The 21,583-nt window shown below is 35.2% G+C and overlaps 1 protein-coding gene across 1 annotated transcript in view; it reads right to left on the bottom strand.

The window, feature by feature from the left end:
• Positions 1-21,583, bottom strand: part of LOC136864437 (forkhead box protein P1) — a 711,481-nt gene that overhangs the window by 113,093 nt on the left and 576,805 nt on the right. Inside the window, exon 13 of the mRNA XM_067141428.2 lies at positions 2,303-2,378. Coding sequence (XP_066997529.2) covers positions 2,303-2,378 — 76 coding nt within the window. The remainder of the gene's footprint in view (positions 1-2,302; positions 2,379-21,583) is intronic.

Below are 21,583 nucleotides of genomic sequence, written 5' to 3'. Positions count from 1 at the left end.
GATCACTTTTATAAGCTTTCTATATTGTAAGCCTTCACATTTAGTTTTCTTTCGACTCTGTGATCTTAGGGCGTCTTATAAAATTATTTATAGCGTAGACTGTGGTTCCTTATTCTCCGACTTTACATACTGATTTTCATTAAATTCTGTCTACCCATTTTCTCGTGACTCGGCGTGATAAGGACTTAGTAACAAAAATCCAAATTCATGAATATCTCTGATCATAGCCAGTATGGTAACAATGTATAAGACATAAATGATCGGAAATATAATACTATATAGCGCCTTATTCCTCGACTTCCCCTAATGATTTTCGTTAAGATACGACCATTAATAACAAATATTTGAGAATTAAATTTTAGGCCTTCCCCTAAACTACCATTTCACTCAGCGTGAGTAAAATTATTTATGGCCTAGATTATAGTGACTTATTTCTCGACTTTGTATACCGATTTTCATTAAGACATGACCACTAATAACATAAATATTTGAGAATTAAATTTTAGGCCTTCCCCTAAACTACCATTTCAGTCAGCGTGAATAAAATTATTTATAGCCTAGATTGTAGCGACTTATTACCCGACTTTGTATACCGATTTTCATTAAATTCTCTTCAGGAGTTTTCTAGTGATGCGTGTACATACATACAGACAGACAGACAGACAGAAATTACGGAAAAGTAGAAAGGGCATTTCTTTGTTACTATGGGCACGACTGATACAAAAATACCATCCTTTTTAAATTCTGAGCAAAATACAGACAAAACTCTTATTTTATATATATAGATAGTACACTGGCTGCATCATTACAACCTCACTGTACTGTAATATCATTAAACTGAAATATCAGTACCTATTATGTATATTGTGTTCCTTGATAAATAACATCCTAAATTTTTATATATAATCTTCACTGTACTCTAATGGGAACTATTACAGTTTACATTACATAAACACACTATGTGAAAGTATCCCTCCAGAGAACAAACCAGATGTTTCACAGAAACTGAAATATACGAAACTATAATCAGTGAATGATTGTGAAATTTATTTTCCTCTTTAGTTTTGACCAATAGTATACTGGCTGTATACCAGTATTTCATCCTTAGAGCCTTATCATTGGATTATCAGTTCACTCTTCCATCTCCAGCCAGCATTTTATTTACTTAAATGAGAGTGCTGAACTACAATATCTTCAGTTCAAGTCAATACAATACACTTTAAACCACAAATAGATACTGAAGTCCAAAAATCCCCAGTACAACTAAGAAATTCACTGTTACATTTCATGTAATAATTTCAAACTTATAACATTATTTAACTTAACAATAGCCTTGGTACTGGTACAGTATCTCTATATGGGAGACTGTAAGTTTTCAAATCAAGAATTCAAGCACTTTTAGTGTTGATGCTTCGAGAGAAGTTACATTTTCACTATAGGCTTACACATTTGTGTACAAATTTTAGCCTACAGTACAGTACAGTACATACTTCATTCAATCTTCTTAATCAAAATTAGGTGCTAAATAAATATTTGATCCTCTCAGATCAATATGCTTGACAATTTTACTGTTTTGGAATGAGTAATCTGATCTTAAAATGGAAAGAGATTTTAATACCAAAATAATTTAGATCATTGTACGACAGAAGTGCAAAAGAGAAACAAAAGTGAAACTGAAATTAGAAGGTCAAGATCCTTAAAGATTTATTTTGTTTACAGTCATGTCTACTCCCATAGTTTATAAGAGAAATATTACATGTGCATGAACTGCAAACTAGTTGTAAATTTTTAAATGTATATCAGTTCTTAAAATTCAGAAATACTGACAAATGAAAAGTAAAAATGTCAATGGAAATATGTGTGAAAATAATAAAAATTCTGAAGAAAGAAAAAGCTATCCTAACCAACTATAAAAATTCTTAACATAAAACTAGTACACGGTTGCCATTTGTCAGAAAAGTTTGTAACTAAAGATATAAGGTTGTAATATTCAGTTTCATTAACTAGCATATCTTCAGTAAAAATAACATATTATTATAGTTTATAAGATGCACTGATAAATACTGATAACTTCAGCTCATAATCCACGATTTATTGTTATGTTGTTTTGTTTCTAAACATGTATTTTTGTAATGGTAATATATGATAGAATGTATGCACTTGAAAGACGTCACAACACAAATCATTAAAATTTCCATAAAAATATCATATGAATGGAGAAGAAGAATATAAGACTGACATAGAATATACCTAAATACAAATACAGTCTATAATATATAAAGGAAAGAAATGGAACAGTTACCTGCAAGCTGGCATTCAGTGCATCTCCATACAACGTTGGACTGTGGATCAAGGTGGGACTTTTAGACTGCACACCCCTAATAATTCAACAAAGATATTGTTATTTAAACATTTTGCTGTTAATCTGATATGGAATAACAACAGTATACAAGAAAACGTTCAAAGAACCATATGACTCTGAAAATGTAACAAGAGATAAAAAAGAGTATGAATATAAAAGAGAAATATAAAAGAGATAAAAAACATGTAAAATGTAGTATAAAAACATCAAGAGAAAAAAGAGAATGATGAAAAGTTAATTGTCACTCACCACAGTACTCAAACTCCATCCTACAAGAAATTTACGAGCGACCATAAAATATAAAAAGGGAATAATATTAAAAATACTCTTGTTTCAAAGCATATGATTCTAGTTTCCATATCACTGTTAACATGAAAAATTTTCCTAAGTTTGTGATAAGTTATATCACCAACTCAGTAAAATTAAGATCAGCAGCACTCTTAAATACATTTGAAACAAGAGTGACTGCATGTTTTCATGTGATCAACTACCTGTTTCTCGATGCTGGTTAGAGTTTATGAGCTCAAGATCTAACTACAGTGATAAAATATATAAAAAAAGAATATAAAAAGGTGATCACATGTAAAACATTAGCAGTCAATCAATACAATAAAAAAGAGATGAAGAAAATATGAAAAATGTAAGAAAATAGAAAGGTGAATATAAAAAGTATGTTGAAAAAAGAGAAAAAGGAAGAAAAAAACTATTATTGTATAATAGAAAGAAGGCTGTACATTATACCTCATTTCAGGAGGAACATGATCCATAAACCTGCAGGAAGAGGAGTCCAGACATGTGCTAAACTATATTACTGTTCAGAAGGGACTAGCTACCTACTCTCTCACAACACCTGCATGGCACAAACAAAAGCCACAGCTGAACACCCAGAGTGCGGGGAAACAGAGACTGAAATTAAAACAAGAGTAGTCATGGGTTCCGTGCAGGATGTCATGCTTAATACTTCATGGGACAATTTATTTAACTGATCTGTATTTTCATCTCAAAACATATGCTTCAGCTTCATCCTATGAGACCAATTTCATCATTAACGTTATGATGAATTTTAAAAATTAGAAAATTGCAAATAACTTCAAGTCAAGAAAGATCATTTTTAAAGCAACAGAATAGAAATTCATTTTTGGTGTAATTCTGATCTCAATCATTCTAAGCAATGGAGAACCACAGTTTGTATTGCTAGATTAAAGATTAAATGTGAATCATATATCAGGAGCATATCTGGGGGATAGGGACCCAGCATTATCTGAAATCTTTTATTCATATATTTAATTTATAATATCAAGAATTAGTGGCAGTTTGCATAAATGTACAAAACTAGAAGGTTTGCTTTCTGAAGCATCAATGCTTGAGGAGACAAAAGATGTACAACCCAGACAGTTTTCTAAACCCAGGTTGAAGCAAGAGGTACAAGAACCTAAAGCTGGATTGGCCCTTGCCACAAACAGAAAGAACTAATTGGAAATATAGAAATCTGAGCTAAAAGTTGTTATTATTTATAATGAATTTCTAGAATCTGTTGTTTTACTTAAAGGCGTATTAGCTGGGATTTAATTAATCAACTTACAGAAAGGGCAAATTATCAACTGCAGTCTTTTGCAATTTCAAATTTTAAGTTACAGTGTGCAATCAGAAATGTGTGCCACAGAGATGAAAATGCTGTGGTAGTCTGAGGACTGGGGCATTACTCTGACTGACTAACTGTGCGATGAGCATGCATAAGAAACGTTCCCGACTGAGAACTGAAGTACAGGCCCATCAAATTATGTGCTGTATGATCGCTGTATGATCATCCTGCACTGTCCAGCTCCATGGCTAAATGGTTAGTGAGCTGGCCTTTGGTCCAGGAGGTCCCAGGTTCAATTCCCGGTTGGGTCGGAGACTTTAAATTTACATTATTATTTCCCTTGGCTGGGGGACTGGGTGTTTGTTCTGTCCCCAACATTCCTGCAACTCACACACCACACATAACACTACCCTCCACCACAATAACACGCAGTTACCTACACACGGCAGATGCCACCCACACTCATCGGAGGGTCTGCCTTACAAGGGCTGCACTTGGCTAGAAATAGCCACACAAAAATTAATTAATTAATTAATTATTCATCCTGTTCTGAAAGCTCTTGCCATAGCAGAACCAAGGAGAGGCTGAGGATGCCAAAGAACAGTGTGGAGGCAAACACCGTGAGGAAGAAAGACATGGTGGTGACCTAAATACAGAAGCACAGAAGATCAGAAGAGCTGAGCCTGAGTGATGCTCAGAAGTGCCACTCTGTGGGCTCATTTATGGTGAAGGATGAGAGAGAAGAATAAGAACAAGTGATTATTAGGGTCTTATAACTTGTTAGGGTATCTATAGAGAGGATTCTATACCTACTTTGTTTATGATATCTATCAGATAACTGAATTTATACTGACACTACAAACTGTTCAAAAATACATTTGAATCCAGATGGAAAGATGCTTGTTAGACATCTAAAGAAATTACTTTAGAGCTGACTGCTGAAAAAGATGATCCCAAGTATTTATCGAGTTAAAGAACACATGCAAAATACCATATTTCTTTCAAATAACTGAGTTGTACTGAAAATATAGGGTTCCCAGTTCTCATATATACAATGTGTTGTCTTCAATAATTAACATCTCATCATTAACGGGAAATATAAACTACTCTACAACTGCATGTATTTATGTTGTATTTATGTTGTATTTATGTACTGAAATAACAGATGTTTCAAATTGTAGTTGGGGAATATAAGTACAGATTTACTGCTTATAGGACTTGCACTCCTTTCTAGTCTCAGAGATATGTCAGTTAGTAGAGAAAATGGTATCAGATAAGTTTACTGACAGTGCAAAGTCAAGGAAATTTAATTATATTCTCTAGTTCAAATTCAACTGATGTATGTTATTAATTAAATAAAATTAATTGCTTATTAAGTGTTAATTAGAATTATTAATGCTACAGTATCAACTCCTGCAATGCATGGACAATAATGCACTGCTAACTTAGATGTGAAGCATCCACAGTCTGTTAAATTACTATTAAGTTCTTTCCCTGGGTTGAAACATGTTGTTGATTTTATGACCCTTATATACAGGTTGCTGACTTTCCAAATACATTATAGTACTCTCTACCAAGGCAAATTATGTACCCCTACTTGATGCGAGATAATCCTTCTTCCCAGGCAGCTAAAATATACTATAAAGTTGGTCACTGTGCTTTGCTTAGATAGTATTTTCCCAGTGGGGGGCACCTTGAAACATCCTGAACACAGCTCTTGCTCGATGGTCAGCTGGGAGTTTCCAGTGCAGTTATGTAACTTCAGGGTTCATCCAGTATTTTTATGCTGTATATATTATTTGGTGGTTTCCAGTGCAGTTATGTAACTTCAGGGTTCATCCAGTATTTTTATGCTGTACATATTATTTGCACCTATTTACACAAATTACCCATCTGCAGGTCAGACCAGTGGGGGTGGAAGGGTGTAGTGGGTGGGTGGGTGTGGGTGTGTGGGTTATTTTTAAGTGAGCTCCAGAATCTTCATATATCAAGTTTGTATAATATTCTAGATGTTTGCAGATATCTTCACGTTATGTGCCATAATTACAAACTGGTTTCAAGACAATTCTAGAACAGGTGTACTCACCAAGGCCTTCCAATGTTATTTTAGAATCATCCAGGTATCTTGTTGTAATACTATGTTGTAAGAAATCAGAATTATCTAGAACCATAGCCAGTATATACATGAAGATTTGCTGGAGGAGAGTTTTGGAACTGTGTTGTCGATACTGCTATGGAAGATCAATTGTGGTTTATTATAGTGATGTGTTGACAGTAAGTGGATTGCTGCTGTTGTACTGATAATATGACTTTGGGTCTACTGCGTACTCTGTACACTACTGTGTACTTTGTATGTAATTAATTCAGTGAACGAGTTATAGTCCAGGCAGTCAATTTATGTAGTGAGGTGTCGTAAATCAGTTGTACTGCATCGTGGATAAATTATACATTATTATGTATATATTTCAAGTGTTATTGTATTTGTTTTGAATGAAAATATACTTATATAAGTGTAGTCAATGATAGTACGTCAGAATACGGCTATGTATTCAAAATGTTGGTTACTTGTACGTAAAGCACATAAAACAACAACATGGTTTGAGGCGATAGAGAAAGAACTTAATAGTCTTAAAAGTCTTAGTTATGAACAAAATATGATTTTATATTCAATAATTAGGTAACAATAATTTATAAGAAATGAACAACGTAATTAATTATAATGTGTAATAGCATCGGTCTGCCTCTGTGGTGTAGTTGTTAGTGTGATTAGCTAGCACCCCCAGAGGTCCGGGTTCAATTCCCGGCTTTGCCACGAAATTTGAAAAGTGGTGCGAGGGCTGGAACAGGGTCCACTCAGCCTCGGGAAGTCAAGTGAGTAGAGGTGAGTTCGATTCCCACCTCAGCCATCCTGGAAGTGGTTTTCCGTGGTTTCCCACTTCTCCTCCAGGCAAATGTCAGGATGGTACCTAACTTAAGGACACGGCCACTTCCTTCCCTCTTCCTTGTCTATCCCTTCCAATCTTCCCATCCCCCCACAAGGCCCCTGTTCAGCATAGCAGGTGAGGCCGCCTAGACGAGGCACTGGTCCTTCTCCCCAGTTGTATCTCCCAACCCAATGTCTCACGCTCCAGGACATTGCCCTTGAGGCGATAGAGGTGGGATCCCTCACTGAGTCTGAGGGAAAAACCAACCCTGGAGGGTAAACAGATCAAGAAGAAGAAGAATAGCATCCAAAGGAAGCTTTTTTTCATGAGTATGTCCAATTTGTACTATCAAACTTTTGTACATTTTAAATCTCAACTATTATGTACAGGTGCTAACTGCACATTATTAATCACAAAACAGTTTTACTGTCATTGTGTAATTCCATTATAATGATTTGTCAAGACCTAATACTTCGTACTGATGCCGTTATCTTGCGTAGTCATAGCCCCTCCCCTAAAAAAAAGAAACATGATGAATATGCCCCTATCATACATATGTATGATATGAATACTTGCAAAACAATGTTTTCATCTACTTAGAAAGATGGCATCTAAAATTTGCTACTTTAGTCAGAAGTGTATTTCTGCCCCATTCTAAACTTCTCATTAAAATAAATCATTTTTAAATTTATATACACCACATTAAATATGCACCTTAATTTTTATATAATGATCTTACAGCAAAACAATTTCAATCCACAGTTTTGAAGCTGAAGCATGCAATACCTACTGCCTTAAATTCATACCAAATACTAAATTTACCTACACTGTCCCCATTTAATTTCAGGTAAAGCCAGTTATTGGCTATATCTTCTGTATCTTCAAAAGAGCATACCTTACTGAATTCATACACACTCTAGCACTCATACACATACAGTGAGATACACACATTCACGCATGAAGTAGAGTTTGCTGCTTTGAAGCAGCTGCAAAAAATAAGTGATACCGGTATAGGGCCTATGTTAAATGGACTCATATAGAAATTAGGATACAAGACATGGTGGAATGAATTGGATGAATAAGTATAGCCTATTTAATGAGAGGAGCTTGATTAGCTTTTAGTTTGAATAAGTGTGCATAGGGTTAATTTTTCTTAATGTTGTTGAAATACTGAGTGTGTATTAAGTAAGCATTACTGCAAAACTCTAACAACTGCAGCTATAGCTCATTCCATGTTAAGAAAACAGTACGGCTCTTATGGACCGACAAGGAGTGAACACACCCCCTCTCAGACACCCATAATTCCTTGTGATTAAGGGATATTATACTGCACTTTGCAATGTATCATGAAAAATAGATAAAACGGATGAGGCATATTTGCTCATGAGTTATTAAAATAACTACACAACATTTTCTTTTTCATAAATACATTTGTAGGGTGGAAGCACAATGGTGGGAACAGCCATAGCTTCGTTGCCTTCATTCATTTTCCTTCTTCTGTTTGCTCTGGTACAAGCCTCGTGTAAGTCCCTCACCCTGTGAACCATCGGCAGCTCACTTCTGTAGTAAAATCGTCTGCAGTATTCATTTGTGCGTGCATGTTTTTAGGCTTTAAATCAGTAGATAATTGTCTTGTGTTGAGTGAGAGTTCTGCGATATGCCTACATGTGTGATTTTTCCTTTAACATTAATACTGTGATCTTTTGCAGTCATCTAGAGTATTTATGTGTTGCATCTGTTTTCTAGCCTTTATTGCCTTGAGAATTTTATTAAATGCATCCCTCATCCCTCGAGCCTAAAAATTATTTGTTTTTTTCCTCCCCAATTTGCCTTGCACTTCAAAGATGAGGTTTCTTATGTGCTGTAGTTTACCTCTGATTCTGTACAAAATTAAAATAGCCCCTGTAAACCCCCCATCCCCTATAGTTCAAAAAAATAACTTGTAGCTTAGTTACTTCCGCTTTTGGTCTTGAACTTAAATACTGAATTTCACAAATGTATGTGCCACCATTTTCCCGTAATGATGGTGTTGAGTAGAGCCGTTCGATATGGCAACCATGTTGTCATAAGAGCAATACTGTTTTCTTAACATGGAATAAGCTATAGTATACTGATTTTAATATAATACTCACAATATCCAAATACCGAGAATACCTTTGCATAAAATCATTGCCTTCATTACCATTTTATGACCAACAATTCTGTTACAATCTGAGTTCTGCTCTACTTTCATCTTTACCATCATTAGGCCTATTCTTGATTACAATTGTCAGTTAGATATCTTAAAATGGAATAATTGTCATCATCAATCCTGAACTTAAAAGTACATTTCTTGATCAAAATTATATTAATTCTATAGACACTGAAATATTATGATTTTATCTTATTCTGACTGAAATGATATGAAAGAATATCTTGCACCAATGCTCTTGCTACACCAAATAACTGCAGACTTTTAGAGCTTTATAATTAATAATCATAAGCTTTTGATGCTGGTTTTTGTAAAGAATTATAGGAGGCAATCAGCTTACCCTGCCTTGGTTTTGGAACTTCTTAGCACCAATTTTTAAGAAAGGAATAAAAATCTCCCGTTCTCTTTAAAGTTGAAATTATACCACAATCTTATAAATGAACCATTCACCATGCTATACATTAATAAGATGCAAGAATTCTGTATATAACTTTCTAGGTTCTAATGATAAGGATTAAGTATCTTGATGTACCTTTTAAATGAATAATCACCATCAGCACAATTGTCTTATAATCATAATTATTTTCAGACAGTCTTGACATCAGCATATTATTTTTTGTTTACTCTGATTACCACAAGGAAATACATCAATTGCAAAAGGCAAAAGAAACAATGGTCAACTTAGAAGCTTCTAATTTGGTATTTCATGCAAAGTAGCATACATAGTCTTGCCAAAAATTTTGTCAGAGTATTTTACTGTCTTAATATCACTTCAGATTATCATTACAGTTTTACAATACAAGCCACAAAGATTTTGAGCCTCTTAGTGGTCTTACAGAGTGTGTATGAATCCCCACTTGGGGAGTTCATGGAAATGTTATTACTAATATTATTCTTGCTCATTTTAAGGATTATAAATGAAACAGTTCCTCACATTTCTTTGGATAAATGGTATGTAACAGCCTGTATGCTTATGATAGTAGTGCTAGTATACTGATAAGCAATTGTTTTGGCTTAGAAGTGGGAAGCATGCCTTGAGATTAGAAATATAATATGTATGGCTAAAGCAAATGTGAAAAATCCTGAAGGAGAGGTGAAATCACGATTGCTATTATCAGCAGTGAAAATTAGACCTCAGACTTTAAGGGACATAACTTACCAAGAAATTGCTGCTCATCCCCAAGGCATGCAGATTACAAGGTATCATGTGGTCGGTACAACAAAACATCTCGGGTGTTATTCTTGGTTTCAATTGTCAATTATCATCACGTAGGTTGAATGGACCTCGAACCAGCCCTCAGATCCAGGTAAAAATCCCTAACCTGGCTGAGAATTGAACCAGGAGCCTCTAGGCCATCTGGGGCCAGATACACTCGATATGAATACTGAAATTCATCCTCAAGTACATCCACATCTTGTCATGGAGAACCTCTAGTATGAGCATCAAATTCAAGTGAGTGTTTGCCCAACAATATGTCCTATCTTAATGCTCTCAAACATGTGAGAAACATGTTTGACACATGGTTACCAGACATTATAAATTAAGGTGACATAGGCCAAGACAGTCCTGTGAGCAGATTATTATATCAAACACAACCAGCCTTGTTGAACAAATGAACATCATTTGGAACACAGTTTTTTACAGAACTGTGATCATGTAGTTCTGATATACACATAAATAGAGTCAAAATTTTTGTTGAGTCTGTGTGTTATCTTTCATTATATTGCAGGTACAACCAGCAATTTTGGCAGTAAATTATTAATCTAAGGAATTTGGCACAGGTTTAGAAAATACAGTAGGTAACAATTACATTGTAACTTTATAGTAGGCTTAAAGTCCAGCTCCATGGCTAAATGTTTAGTGTGCTGGCCTTTGGCCCAAGGGGCTCAGGGTTCGATTCCCAGATGGATTGGGAATTTTAACCTTCAAGGTTAATTCCAATGGTTTAGGGTTGGGTATGTGTGCCATTTTCATCATTAGAATTCATCACAAATAGGGCCTAATTTCCACATATGTGCAAGTCGCCTATCAGGCCTAAACTTGAAAGACCTGCACCAGGCCACTCTGGATGCCATATGCCATTAATGAATTAAGTAGATGAAAAGTACTTTTTAAAATACATAGATGTAAAAATATAATCTTTTAATCTGGAAGAAGTCCCTTCGATTAACTCTAACTGCACCTCACATTCTAGGAATCACATGCTGGTCAAAATGTGCTAGACAGAGATTTGCTGTAAAGTAATAACACTGAAAAATATGGAGAGCCAGTAGATTCCAAAAATAAATATAAAGGAGCCTAATGATTATTGGCCAACATTTCTCTGTTCCTCCACTGTAAATATGTTTTGCATATACTTGTTTCTTCTCTCCCCCATTTTGCCTCTTAGAGTGATGATTGCCAACATGATCCTTTGAAATGGTATTTGACATTTCACGTATGACTTGTTAGCTGAATGGTCAGCATACTGGCCTTTGGTTCAGAGGGTCCCGGGTTCGATTCCCGGCCAGGACGGGGATTTTAATCTTACTTTCAATGGCTCAGGGGCTAGGTGTGCGTGGCGTATTCAGCATTAGAAATCACACTAGGTAGGGCTCTCGTCTTCATAGACATGCAAGTTACGTATAATAGGCTGTCTATGAGAAAAAGACCTGCACTAGGCCTCTCCAGAGGCCATACGCCATTATTATTATTGATATTTCACCTTCTGAAACAGAGGATTACATTTTTTCTAAGCTTTTACTCTGCCTACATACTCTTTTAACTTTCCTTTTTCTATGGAATATTGAACTATAAATTCCAAACAAGTCATCCTTCTCATTCTGAGGAAAGATGCCTGTAGAAACTGTCAAATGTAGTATTATACCAATGTTTTTCTCTGTCAACATGCACCATATTATTTAGCAGTGGTACATTTATACTGTTTAGTTACACATGTGAGCATTTTCCGGAATAACTGAACACAGGTAAGTTGATACAGTGACAGCAGCTGAATGCCACTCACAGAGAGAGATCACTGCCATCAAAGATATTTTATTATTTATTTATCACCAGAAGAAATAAAATTCTAGATCACTTGGTGAAAATTATATTAGTCAGGTAAGTAAGATATTTCACTTTAAGCCATGGTAGATATTTTTAAACTTTCAGAAACATGCCAGTCATAATAAACAGTCATTTTCATTATAGCATTGATAAAATACCTTTGATGCCTACTTGCCAGCCAGGCTGAGTTGCTCAGATTGTAGAGCGCTGGCCTTCAGACTCCAAATTGGCGAGTTTGATTCTGACTCTCTCTGATGGTATTTGAAGGTGCTCAAATATGCCAGCCTCATGTCCATAGATTTACAAGAATATAAAAAATCCTGTGGAACAAAATTCTGGCATTTTGGCAAAAAACCATAAAAGCAGTTAATCGAATATGAAACAATAACATTACAAAATACTGCTTTCTTTCTTAATCCATTTACCGTCCAGAGTTGGCTTTTTCCTTGGACGTGGAGAGGGATCCCACCTCTACCACCTCAAGGACTGTGTCCTGGAGTGTGAGACTTTGGGTCATGGATACAAATGGGAAGGAGGACCAATATGTCACCCAGGAGGCCTCACATGCTATGCTGAACAGGGGTCTTGTGTCGGGGATGGGAAGATTGGAAAGGATAGAAAGTAAGGAAGAGGGAACAAAGCAGTCAGGAACAAAGCGGCCATGGCCTTAAGTTAGGTACCATCTCAACATCTGCCTGCAGGAGAAGTGGGAAACCACGGAGAACCAAGATTTGCAAAATTACTTACTGGTTTGACAGAAGATAGTTCAGGTTTAGGAAAGTTTATTCTAGAGAGGCTGAACTTGTAGGATTCCATCCAGCAAAGTATAGCAGATATTTCAGATTCAGGAAGTCAAATGAACTGCATTGCTATTGACCTATCCAAGGTTTTTGATAATTATTTATTATAGAGTGGTAAATAAGTTGCAGTATTTTGAGTGACTTTAAAAAGTCCTCAACAAAGTTGTGAGGTGGAGAGCAGACATTGGTATGGTGGTAAACGGGATGAAAAGTCAGACTCTAAGTTTCACCGACAGGAAAGGTCTTTCCAGTTTTAAATACTGTGTTGATGAAGTGAAAGTGTCTCATGCAGATCACTGTAAATACTTTTGTGTTATCATAAGAAATGATTCTTATTAGGGTAATCACATTAACAAGGTTACAAATAAAGGTTACAGATATCTCATATGTATATGATATTGTACAGGAGTAAGAGCTCAATAAGAGTATGATTCCAATGTGAGAGGCCCTTTTTATTTGAGAACTGGAAAAGATACAAAGGAAAGCAGCATGATTTGTTCTTGTTATTTCCAAGAAAAGAGTGAAGTTACAAAAAGGTTGCCAAGTATGAGCTAGGAAGATCTGGGAGCAAGGAGATGAGCAGCTTGTCTAAGCAGTAACGGTACCATATGTTTTGATGTGTCTGTGGAGATATTGCAGACAAAAAAGCTTCAATGGAGTCTTCAAAAGTAGGGAAGATCATAAAATGAAGATAACATTGGAATTTAAGAGGATGAATTGAAGCAAATATTAATTTACAGGAAGAGGAATTAAGGATTGGAATAATTTACCAAGGTAGATGTTCGACAGATTTCTGACTTCTTTAAAATCAATCAAATTAAGACTGGGTAAACAACAGATAGAGAATCCGCCATACGAACTAAATATTTTAAATCTGCACTTTCTTTTTGAATAACCCTGTTCATTGTTCTAGTGGTACTTTATGTTTTCTTTTTTTATATTTTCATACATTGTCAAGTTATCATTATTTGCCTCCTTGCTATTAGTGTTGATCTTAATGTTTTACTTGTGGTAGTAGTTAATTTTCAGTTAAAAGCTGCATTTTTGACACTTCCTGATTGAGTTGCTCAATTGATTTCAGAACAGTATAATAATTACATATTTACTGATGTTTGTCAGCATATTCATTAAAACTATCTTCCCTTTACTCATCGTTCTCACACCAGTATATGTATGCACTTTGGTCTGTAAAGTATGAATTCCACTGTTACAGCTCACAATATTACATTAGAAGAAAAGGAAATTATATACAATAGTTTGTGATATCATTCTGTATTTCTTTACGATAGAGTTGTATGAATATTCAGATATACTGAACATTTTCAATGAAGTACTAGCCCGTAAATATTATGCATGAGCTGAACCTGTGGTCACCCTCATTGATAATAGACAGTGGCAGTTCTAGGCTTAGCAGCCTGGCTGCCATGTCCCAACTTCCAAAATTAACAATATGTTTACATTGATAATGTTGATCTTAAAATCATAAACATAAATCCTACATGCTTTATGCTCTTTTTTTTTCCCACAACATAATCTACTTTAATATTAAACTGAAAACATTCACTGAAGATATCAGTTTATTTTGTAAGAAAGTTCACTGAAACTATTTCTACACCAGAGTTAAACTGGTCACCTTGAAAGAAATAGTTTTTATTTACCCACCATGAATATTTTAAGAACAATATATTTGTTGTGAATTCAACTGATAGAAATACGAGCAAATAAAACACAATTCCTTAAAAGAATTGATAATTTCCTTTTTTTTAATTTTTACACTTACAAGAAACATTGAGAGAATAATAGTAAATGTTTTATAATAAATTTACTCTCCACTCTTGAGTCTATGTTAACCATTCCTGAAATATTGGCCAATGTGGTTTACTTTGTGTAGTTTAGTAATGAAGGCAATGACATTTATGATTCCATGCTGTAGTTGTCAATCTATCATGCAATGCAGGAAATCTGATAGATCATTCTACTATTTACCAAAGATACAGATCAGTTAGAGCGTTATATCCACATGAGTTTCTTAACCCAGTCCTTGAAAGAAACCCATATCAATCAATACCTTCACAACAATTGTGGGATAGGGTAAGGCATATTGAACACATAATCAAGACTAGGTGGTGGCAGGTGGGGGAGTGATCTCAAGAAATGTGTGCATGTAGGAGACAGAAGTGGATGGTTAAAATCTTTTCAAAAATATACTATCCATCTTTGATGAAATAAATTACAAAATTTCTCAGTACAACACTTCATTTGTAACCCCCATAACATAAATAATCAACCGAGTTGTATTCTTTGTACACACTGGAAGACACCAAAGCACTGTTGAATTTCAATTATAAGATAGTAGCTCATGTGAAAATCATGAGCAATAATTTACTTGAATTAACCAAGAATCCAAGGTATAACTACAACAATAAATAGAATTTACTGTTCAAGGGAATAAGCGAAAGTGTGCAATAATTTGAGTTACGTTGATGGACCTAGGGCATGTCTCACATAAATAGTAGTACAAATTAAACTGAAATACATACATCTGCTGTTGTTTTCCTTTAGAGGCTTGAAATACCAGGGTTATCAGCCCTGAATGTATAATAACAGTCGAACTTTGATATTTCATAGTGCTTGTGGAGGCTGGAAACACTCTGAGTTATCGAATGTTCAAGGTACAGAATAACATGCATACTACTTCAGCACCATTATATTTTCTCTACATCCACAAGTTGGTGTTTTAAAACCAGCTTTATTGTGCCTTAACAGAGAACATTCCCATTTTGGATACTTACAATTTTGTATTGAAGAGAAGTCCATAATTTTCCTTGGCCGTTTTCTTTGTAACACTGTGCTCTCCACAAATTTCTCTTGCATATTGACAGCACCAAACATGTCCTCACAAACTGACAATGATCCGCAAAATAAAAATCTGGCCAGGCTTGACTTAGCGGGCCATAACTCCTAACTTACACTCCACCCTGTACTGTCAATAGCTTGATGAGTGTTGCAAAGTAGCCTATGGTATGCAGATACTCAGGGTTGTGATGTGCAGTACTGGTAAGTTGATATTGCATGCAGCTAGTCAAACAATACACTATGACTAAAATTTAGAGGTTGCTTATACTTATATAAAGAGACGACTTAAGTTAAGGTTTCTTCTAGAAGAAATCGTTTTTCATGTGGAAGTGATGTACGCTTAAACGTAATGTTCTGCATAATTTTGAGTTACAGAAACACATTTTACATCTGGGCTTTGAAATATTCTTTGAGGTATCAAAAAATGTTATTAATAGAACCTCAAGTTATACAGAAAATATAACACATGAAAAACTAAATAATTCCATTGGGAAACAAATATCCCTTCAAGGAATCAAAAATTTGAGTTTTAGAAGTTAGACTCTATCTCTATGATGGCAGCTTCTCTAATCACATTTCATAACATGTAGTGTAAAGACAAGAAATAAGCCTATGTGAAGAAGTCAAAATTATTCATGTAAGAACTAATAAATGTAATTTTCCTATTTCAGAGAAGAAGGGAAAAAGAAAGTCATCTAACAGCAACCAACACCGACAATAATAATTCATAGAATCCAAAGTAGTTATCTGAAGAAAGAGGAAATAAATTATATTTCTTAATGCTGTTTTCATTTTCAGACCTAAACGACTTTTCAAGATCACTAAAGAATATTACTAACTAGCAAGATACCCGTGCTTCGCTACGGTATTATACTGAAATTTATAATTGAATGCTTATTGTTTTAGATATATAATCCGCCGAAATTTGTGATCTGACTCGTTTTTGGCGAGAATCCACCAAAATTCCCGATCTGACTCGTTTTCTATTAGATTACGGCGTGTCTCCTCCCATTTTTCAATCTTCCTTTCCAGCAATCGATTTTGTACTTCCCGGGCTAGGCTCAGGTATTCCTCCCGGTCAGTTGGGTCCGTAAATCTTTGCCATCTTTTCCTATAATCATTTTTAATATGGATAAAATCCTTCAGAAGATACGGCGTGGTGTCATATTGGGTGCCTTGGCGGCACTGAACACGCGGCCGGACTGCATTCTTAGTCATTAGCTGTCCAGGAGCCGTTTCCAGCGCGTCAGCACATTTGACGACGGTCCGGAACATTATTATTATTATTATTATTATTATTATTATTATTATTATTATTTTTTTTTTTTTTTTTTTTTTGCTAGTTGTTTTACGTCGCACCGACTCAGATAGGTCTTATGGCGACGATGGGACAGGATAGGGCTAGGAGTGGGAAGGAATCGGCCGTGGCCTTAATTAAGGTACAGCCCCAGCATTTGCCTGGTGTGAAAATGGGAAACCACGGAAAACCATTTTCAGGGCTGCCGATAGTGGGGTTCGAACCTACTATCTCCCGAATACTGGATACTGGCCGCAATTAAGCGACTGCAGCTATCGAGCTCGGTATTATTATTATTATTATTATTATTATTACTATTATTATTATTATTATTATTATTAATATTATTATTATTATTATTACTATTATGTGTAGCTGGAATGGTTGATGACAGGGAAAACCGGAGTATCCGGAGAAAAACCTGTCCCGCCTCCGTTTTGTCCAGCACGAATGTCACATGGAGTGACCGGGATTTGAACCACGGAACCCAGCTGTGAGAGGCCGGCGCACTGCCGCCTGAGCCACGGAGGATCCTTATAAGTACATTACTAACAGTAAAATCAATTGGTCTCACCTCCTTCTACACCCCACCGCCGTTAAGTTTATTTACCGCACCCCCCCCCCCCCAAAAAATTAAAAGAAGGCTTGTTTCTTTATGTTTAAGTAATATTCCAAACACCAATGTTCACGTCTATTACCTTTAGTTTTGAGGTATAAGTATCCCCATAAAAGTAATTTACTTTTTTCATTTCATTTCACACTACTCCCCCCCCCCCCACCTAAGTGAACTTTCCCGCAAAAATACTTGTTTCTTTAATAGTAAAGGATCTTCTAAATACCAATTATCACGACTCTAAATTCCTCAGTTTTTTATTTATGTGTCCTCATGAAAGGAAATCGACTCCTTTACACTCCCGCCCTCCAAGATGGTTTCCCGCCCAAAACGCGTTTTTCTTTGTTTTTAAAGGAAATCCAAATACGAATTTTCACGTCTGTAACAACTTTAGTTTTTATTAGATGTATGTATTCTCATACAATTAAGCCAATTAATTTTTCAATTCTTTCATTCCCCCCCCCCCCCCCTTCTTCATTGGATTTTAAGAGAATACGTGTTTCATTACCTTTAAAGCAGATTGAAAATATCAAATTTCACGTCTGTAACATCTTCATTTTTGATATATCAGTAGCCTAAATAAAAGAATTCAACACCATTTTCAGTCACTTTTACCGCCCCCCCCCCCCCCTCCGCCAAAGTGATATTTCCGAAAACTAAAAATACACGTTTCTTTATGTTTAATAGAGATAAAAAATACCATTTTTCACTTCTGTAACATGTTAAGTTTTTTTTTTAGATATACTGTAAAAATTCTCATTTTAAAATTTCACCCCTTTTGAGTTCCCTTAAGTGGAGTTTCCAAAAACAAATCACCTATGTTTCTTTACATTTACAGGAGATTCCAAACACCCACTTTTTACGTCTGTAACATTTTACGTTTCCAAGATATTCTGTAGATATAGTCTTTCAAAAAATTCACCCCAATTTGTCACTCCTGTTTAACCGCCATTAATTGGATTTTCCAAAAACTAAAAAATACGTGTTTCTTTATTTTTAAAGGAGATCCCATATACAAATTTTCAGTTCTGTAATATCTTTCGTTTCTGACATATATGTATCCTCATTAAAGGCATTCAACCCATTTTCACCCTTTTACACCCCTCCTATTGGGATTTACAGGAAACAAAAAAAATACGTGTTCCTTTATTTTTAGAGGAGATTCCAACTACCAATTTTTACATCTGTAAATTTTAAAGTTTTAAGATGTAGACACACTCATTTTAAAAAATTCACCCCCCCTTTTCACCCCCCAATACTTGGATTTTCCAAAAACGAAAAAATACGTGTTTCTTTACTTTTAAAGTAGATTACAAATACCAATTTCAAGGTCTGTAATATCTTCAGGTTCTGAAATATAAGTAGCCTCGTTAAAGGCATTCAACCCATTATTCACCCTTTTACACCCTTCTTATTGGGATTTTCCGAAAACAAAAGAATACATGTTTCTTTATTTTTAAAGGAGATTCTAAATACCAATTTTTACATCTATAAACTTTAAATGTTTTGAGATATAGATACACAAATTTTTAAAAATCACCCCCTTTTCACCCCCCCCCCCCCAATTAATTGGATTTTCCAAAAACAAAAAATACGTGTTTCTTTTTAAAGGAGATCCCAAACACCAATTTTCATGTCTGTAATATCTTCAGGTTCTGAAATATAAGTAGACTCATGAAAGGCATTCGACCCCTTCTTCAACCTTTTCCACCCTTCCTATTAGGATTTTCCGAAAACAAAATATACGTGTTTCTTTATTTTTAAAGGAGATTCTAAATACCAATTTTCACATCTATAACGTTTAAAAGTTTTGAGATATAGATACACTCATTTTAAAATATTACCCCCTTTTCCCCCCTCCCTTAATTGGATTTTCCAGAAACAAAAAAATACGTGTTTCTTTATTTTTAAAGGAGATCCCAAACACCGATTTTCAGGTCTGTAATATCTTCAGTTTCTGAGATATAAGTAGCCTCATTAAAGGCATTCAACCCTTTTTCCACCCCTTTTCACTCCTCCTATTGCGATTTTCCGAAAACAAAAAAATACGTGTTTCTTTATTTTTAATGAAGATTCTAAATACCAGTTTTTACATCTGCAAACTTTAAAAGTTTGGAGATATAGATTCACTCATTTTAAAAATTCACCCCCTTTTCACCCTCCCATTAATTGGCTTTTGCAAAAACAAAAAAATACGTGTTCCTTTATTTTTAAAAGAGATCAAAAGTACCAATTTTCAGGTCTGTAATTTCTTCAGTTTCTGAGATATAAGTACCGGTATCCTGATTAAAGGCATTCAACCCCTTTTTCACCCCTTTTCACCGCTCCTATTGGGATTTTCTGAAATCTAAAAAATACGTGTTTCCTTATTTTCAAAGAAGATTCTAAATACCAATTTTTACATTTGTAAACTTTTAAAGTTTTGAGATATAGGTGCACTCATTTTAAAACTTCACCCCCCCTTTTCACCCCCTTGGCAACGGAATATCCAAAAATCCTCTCTTAGCGAGCACCTACATCTTAATATGAATGTATCCCCAAAATTTCATTTCATTATGTCCAGTAGTTTTGGCTCGGCGATGATGAATCAGTCAGTCAGTCAGGACAAGCTATTTTATATATATATAGATATTAGCTTGGACTTTTGTAAAGTTGACTAAATGGGATATTGAGAATGTTTACATTTGAATAAGCATGCTACAAATGATGGTGAACAGACATATGGGTCCATTATAGAATGTCCACTCTACAAAAATGCCCACACCTCATTGTCCAGCATGATATTGTCCATAATGTCCACAAGATAAAAATGAATACACAGCAACGCAATTCCAGTATGATACTCTGTTCAACGATACTGCTGCAATAATACACGATAATGAGATGCAAAGAGTAATTAAAACAGCATAAACCAAATTTTCAGTCATGGCTCAGGTTATAACAGCACAAGAGGGGGCAAAATTTCTCATGAAAGATAGTCATATGCACCATTTTCACTCAATGAATAAAATGAAGAGAGGTTTTACCATCTATGTCCTGAAAGACAAACATGCAGTGCTTGCTGCATGACAAATAATGACATTGAAAATATTGTCATCAGGGGACATCCCACACACGGTATAAATGTACCTGAAGTGCAGGTAAAAATGACCCTGAATATGATTAAAAATGCTGCTAGCCCACAATGCACCAATTAGAATAATTTGTGATATAATCCAGCCCGTTCAATGTGGAGAATTTGTTACTGATTTACTGGATAGAAATAATGTAATCAGAATGGTGAATAGACAGCAGAACCAGATGCAACCTCAAAATGTTCTGAGCTTTAGGAAATTGTAAATAGTTGCACCATATGAAGATACAATAATTGCATAATTATCTTTTCTGTGGTCAGTAACATTTTTCAGCTTTGCCAATCAGAATACGTGTTTATTGATGGAACTTATAAAGTGGTGCAACTTCAGTTTCTACAATTGTTCCCAATGCATAGGATAGTCAATAATAACATGTGGCTTTTTATCTATTGCCCTATGGCAAAAAAGTCACCTGAGTCCTACAACCGAGTGTATCCCAACCTTAAAATGCTTGCATAACAATGAAGTCAGCCATTGCTGACAGTAGCAATAGGTAGGACTATAAACTTTGAAATAGCTACATTATATTAGTGCTGCCAAGGAGCAGTTTCCTAATGTAAATATTAAAAGACGCTTGTTTCATTCCATCCGGTCTATCAAAATGAAGATAATAGGCTTAGGGCTTCATGAGGTGCACATCAGCATGGAAGAAAATCTTCTCAGACAGCATTGCAGAAACTATTAACTATGCTGTTAATTCCTCTTCAAGACATACAAGCCACGTTTGACATGCTGTATAAGGACATCCACGAGGATCTTCTCGAACTTGCAGATTACA

This window comes from Anabrus simplex, chromosome 2 (genome assembly GCF_040414725.1).
Source record: "Anabrus simplex isolate iqAnaSimp1 chromosome 2, ASM4041472v1, whole genome shotgun sequence".
In the NCBI taxonomy this organism is placed as follows: Eukaryota; Metazoa; Arthropoda; class Insecta; order Orthoptera; family Tettigoniidae; genus Anabrus; species Anabrus simplex.
Note: the sequence above shows the minus strand (reverse complement) of the source record. Positions and strands in the feature narration are given on the sequence as shown.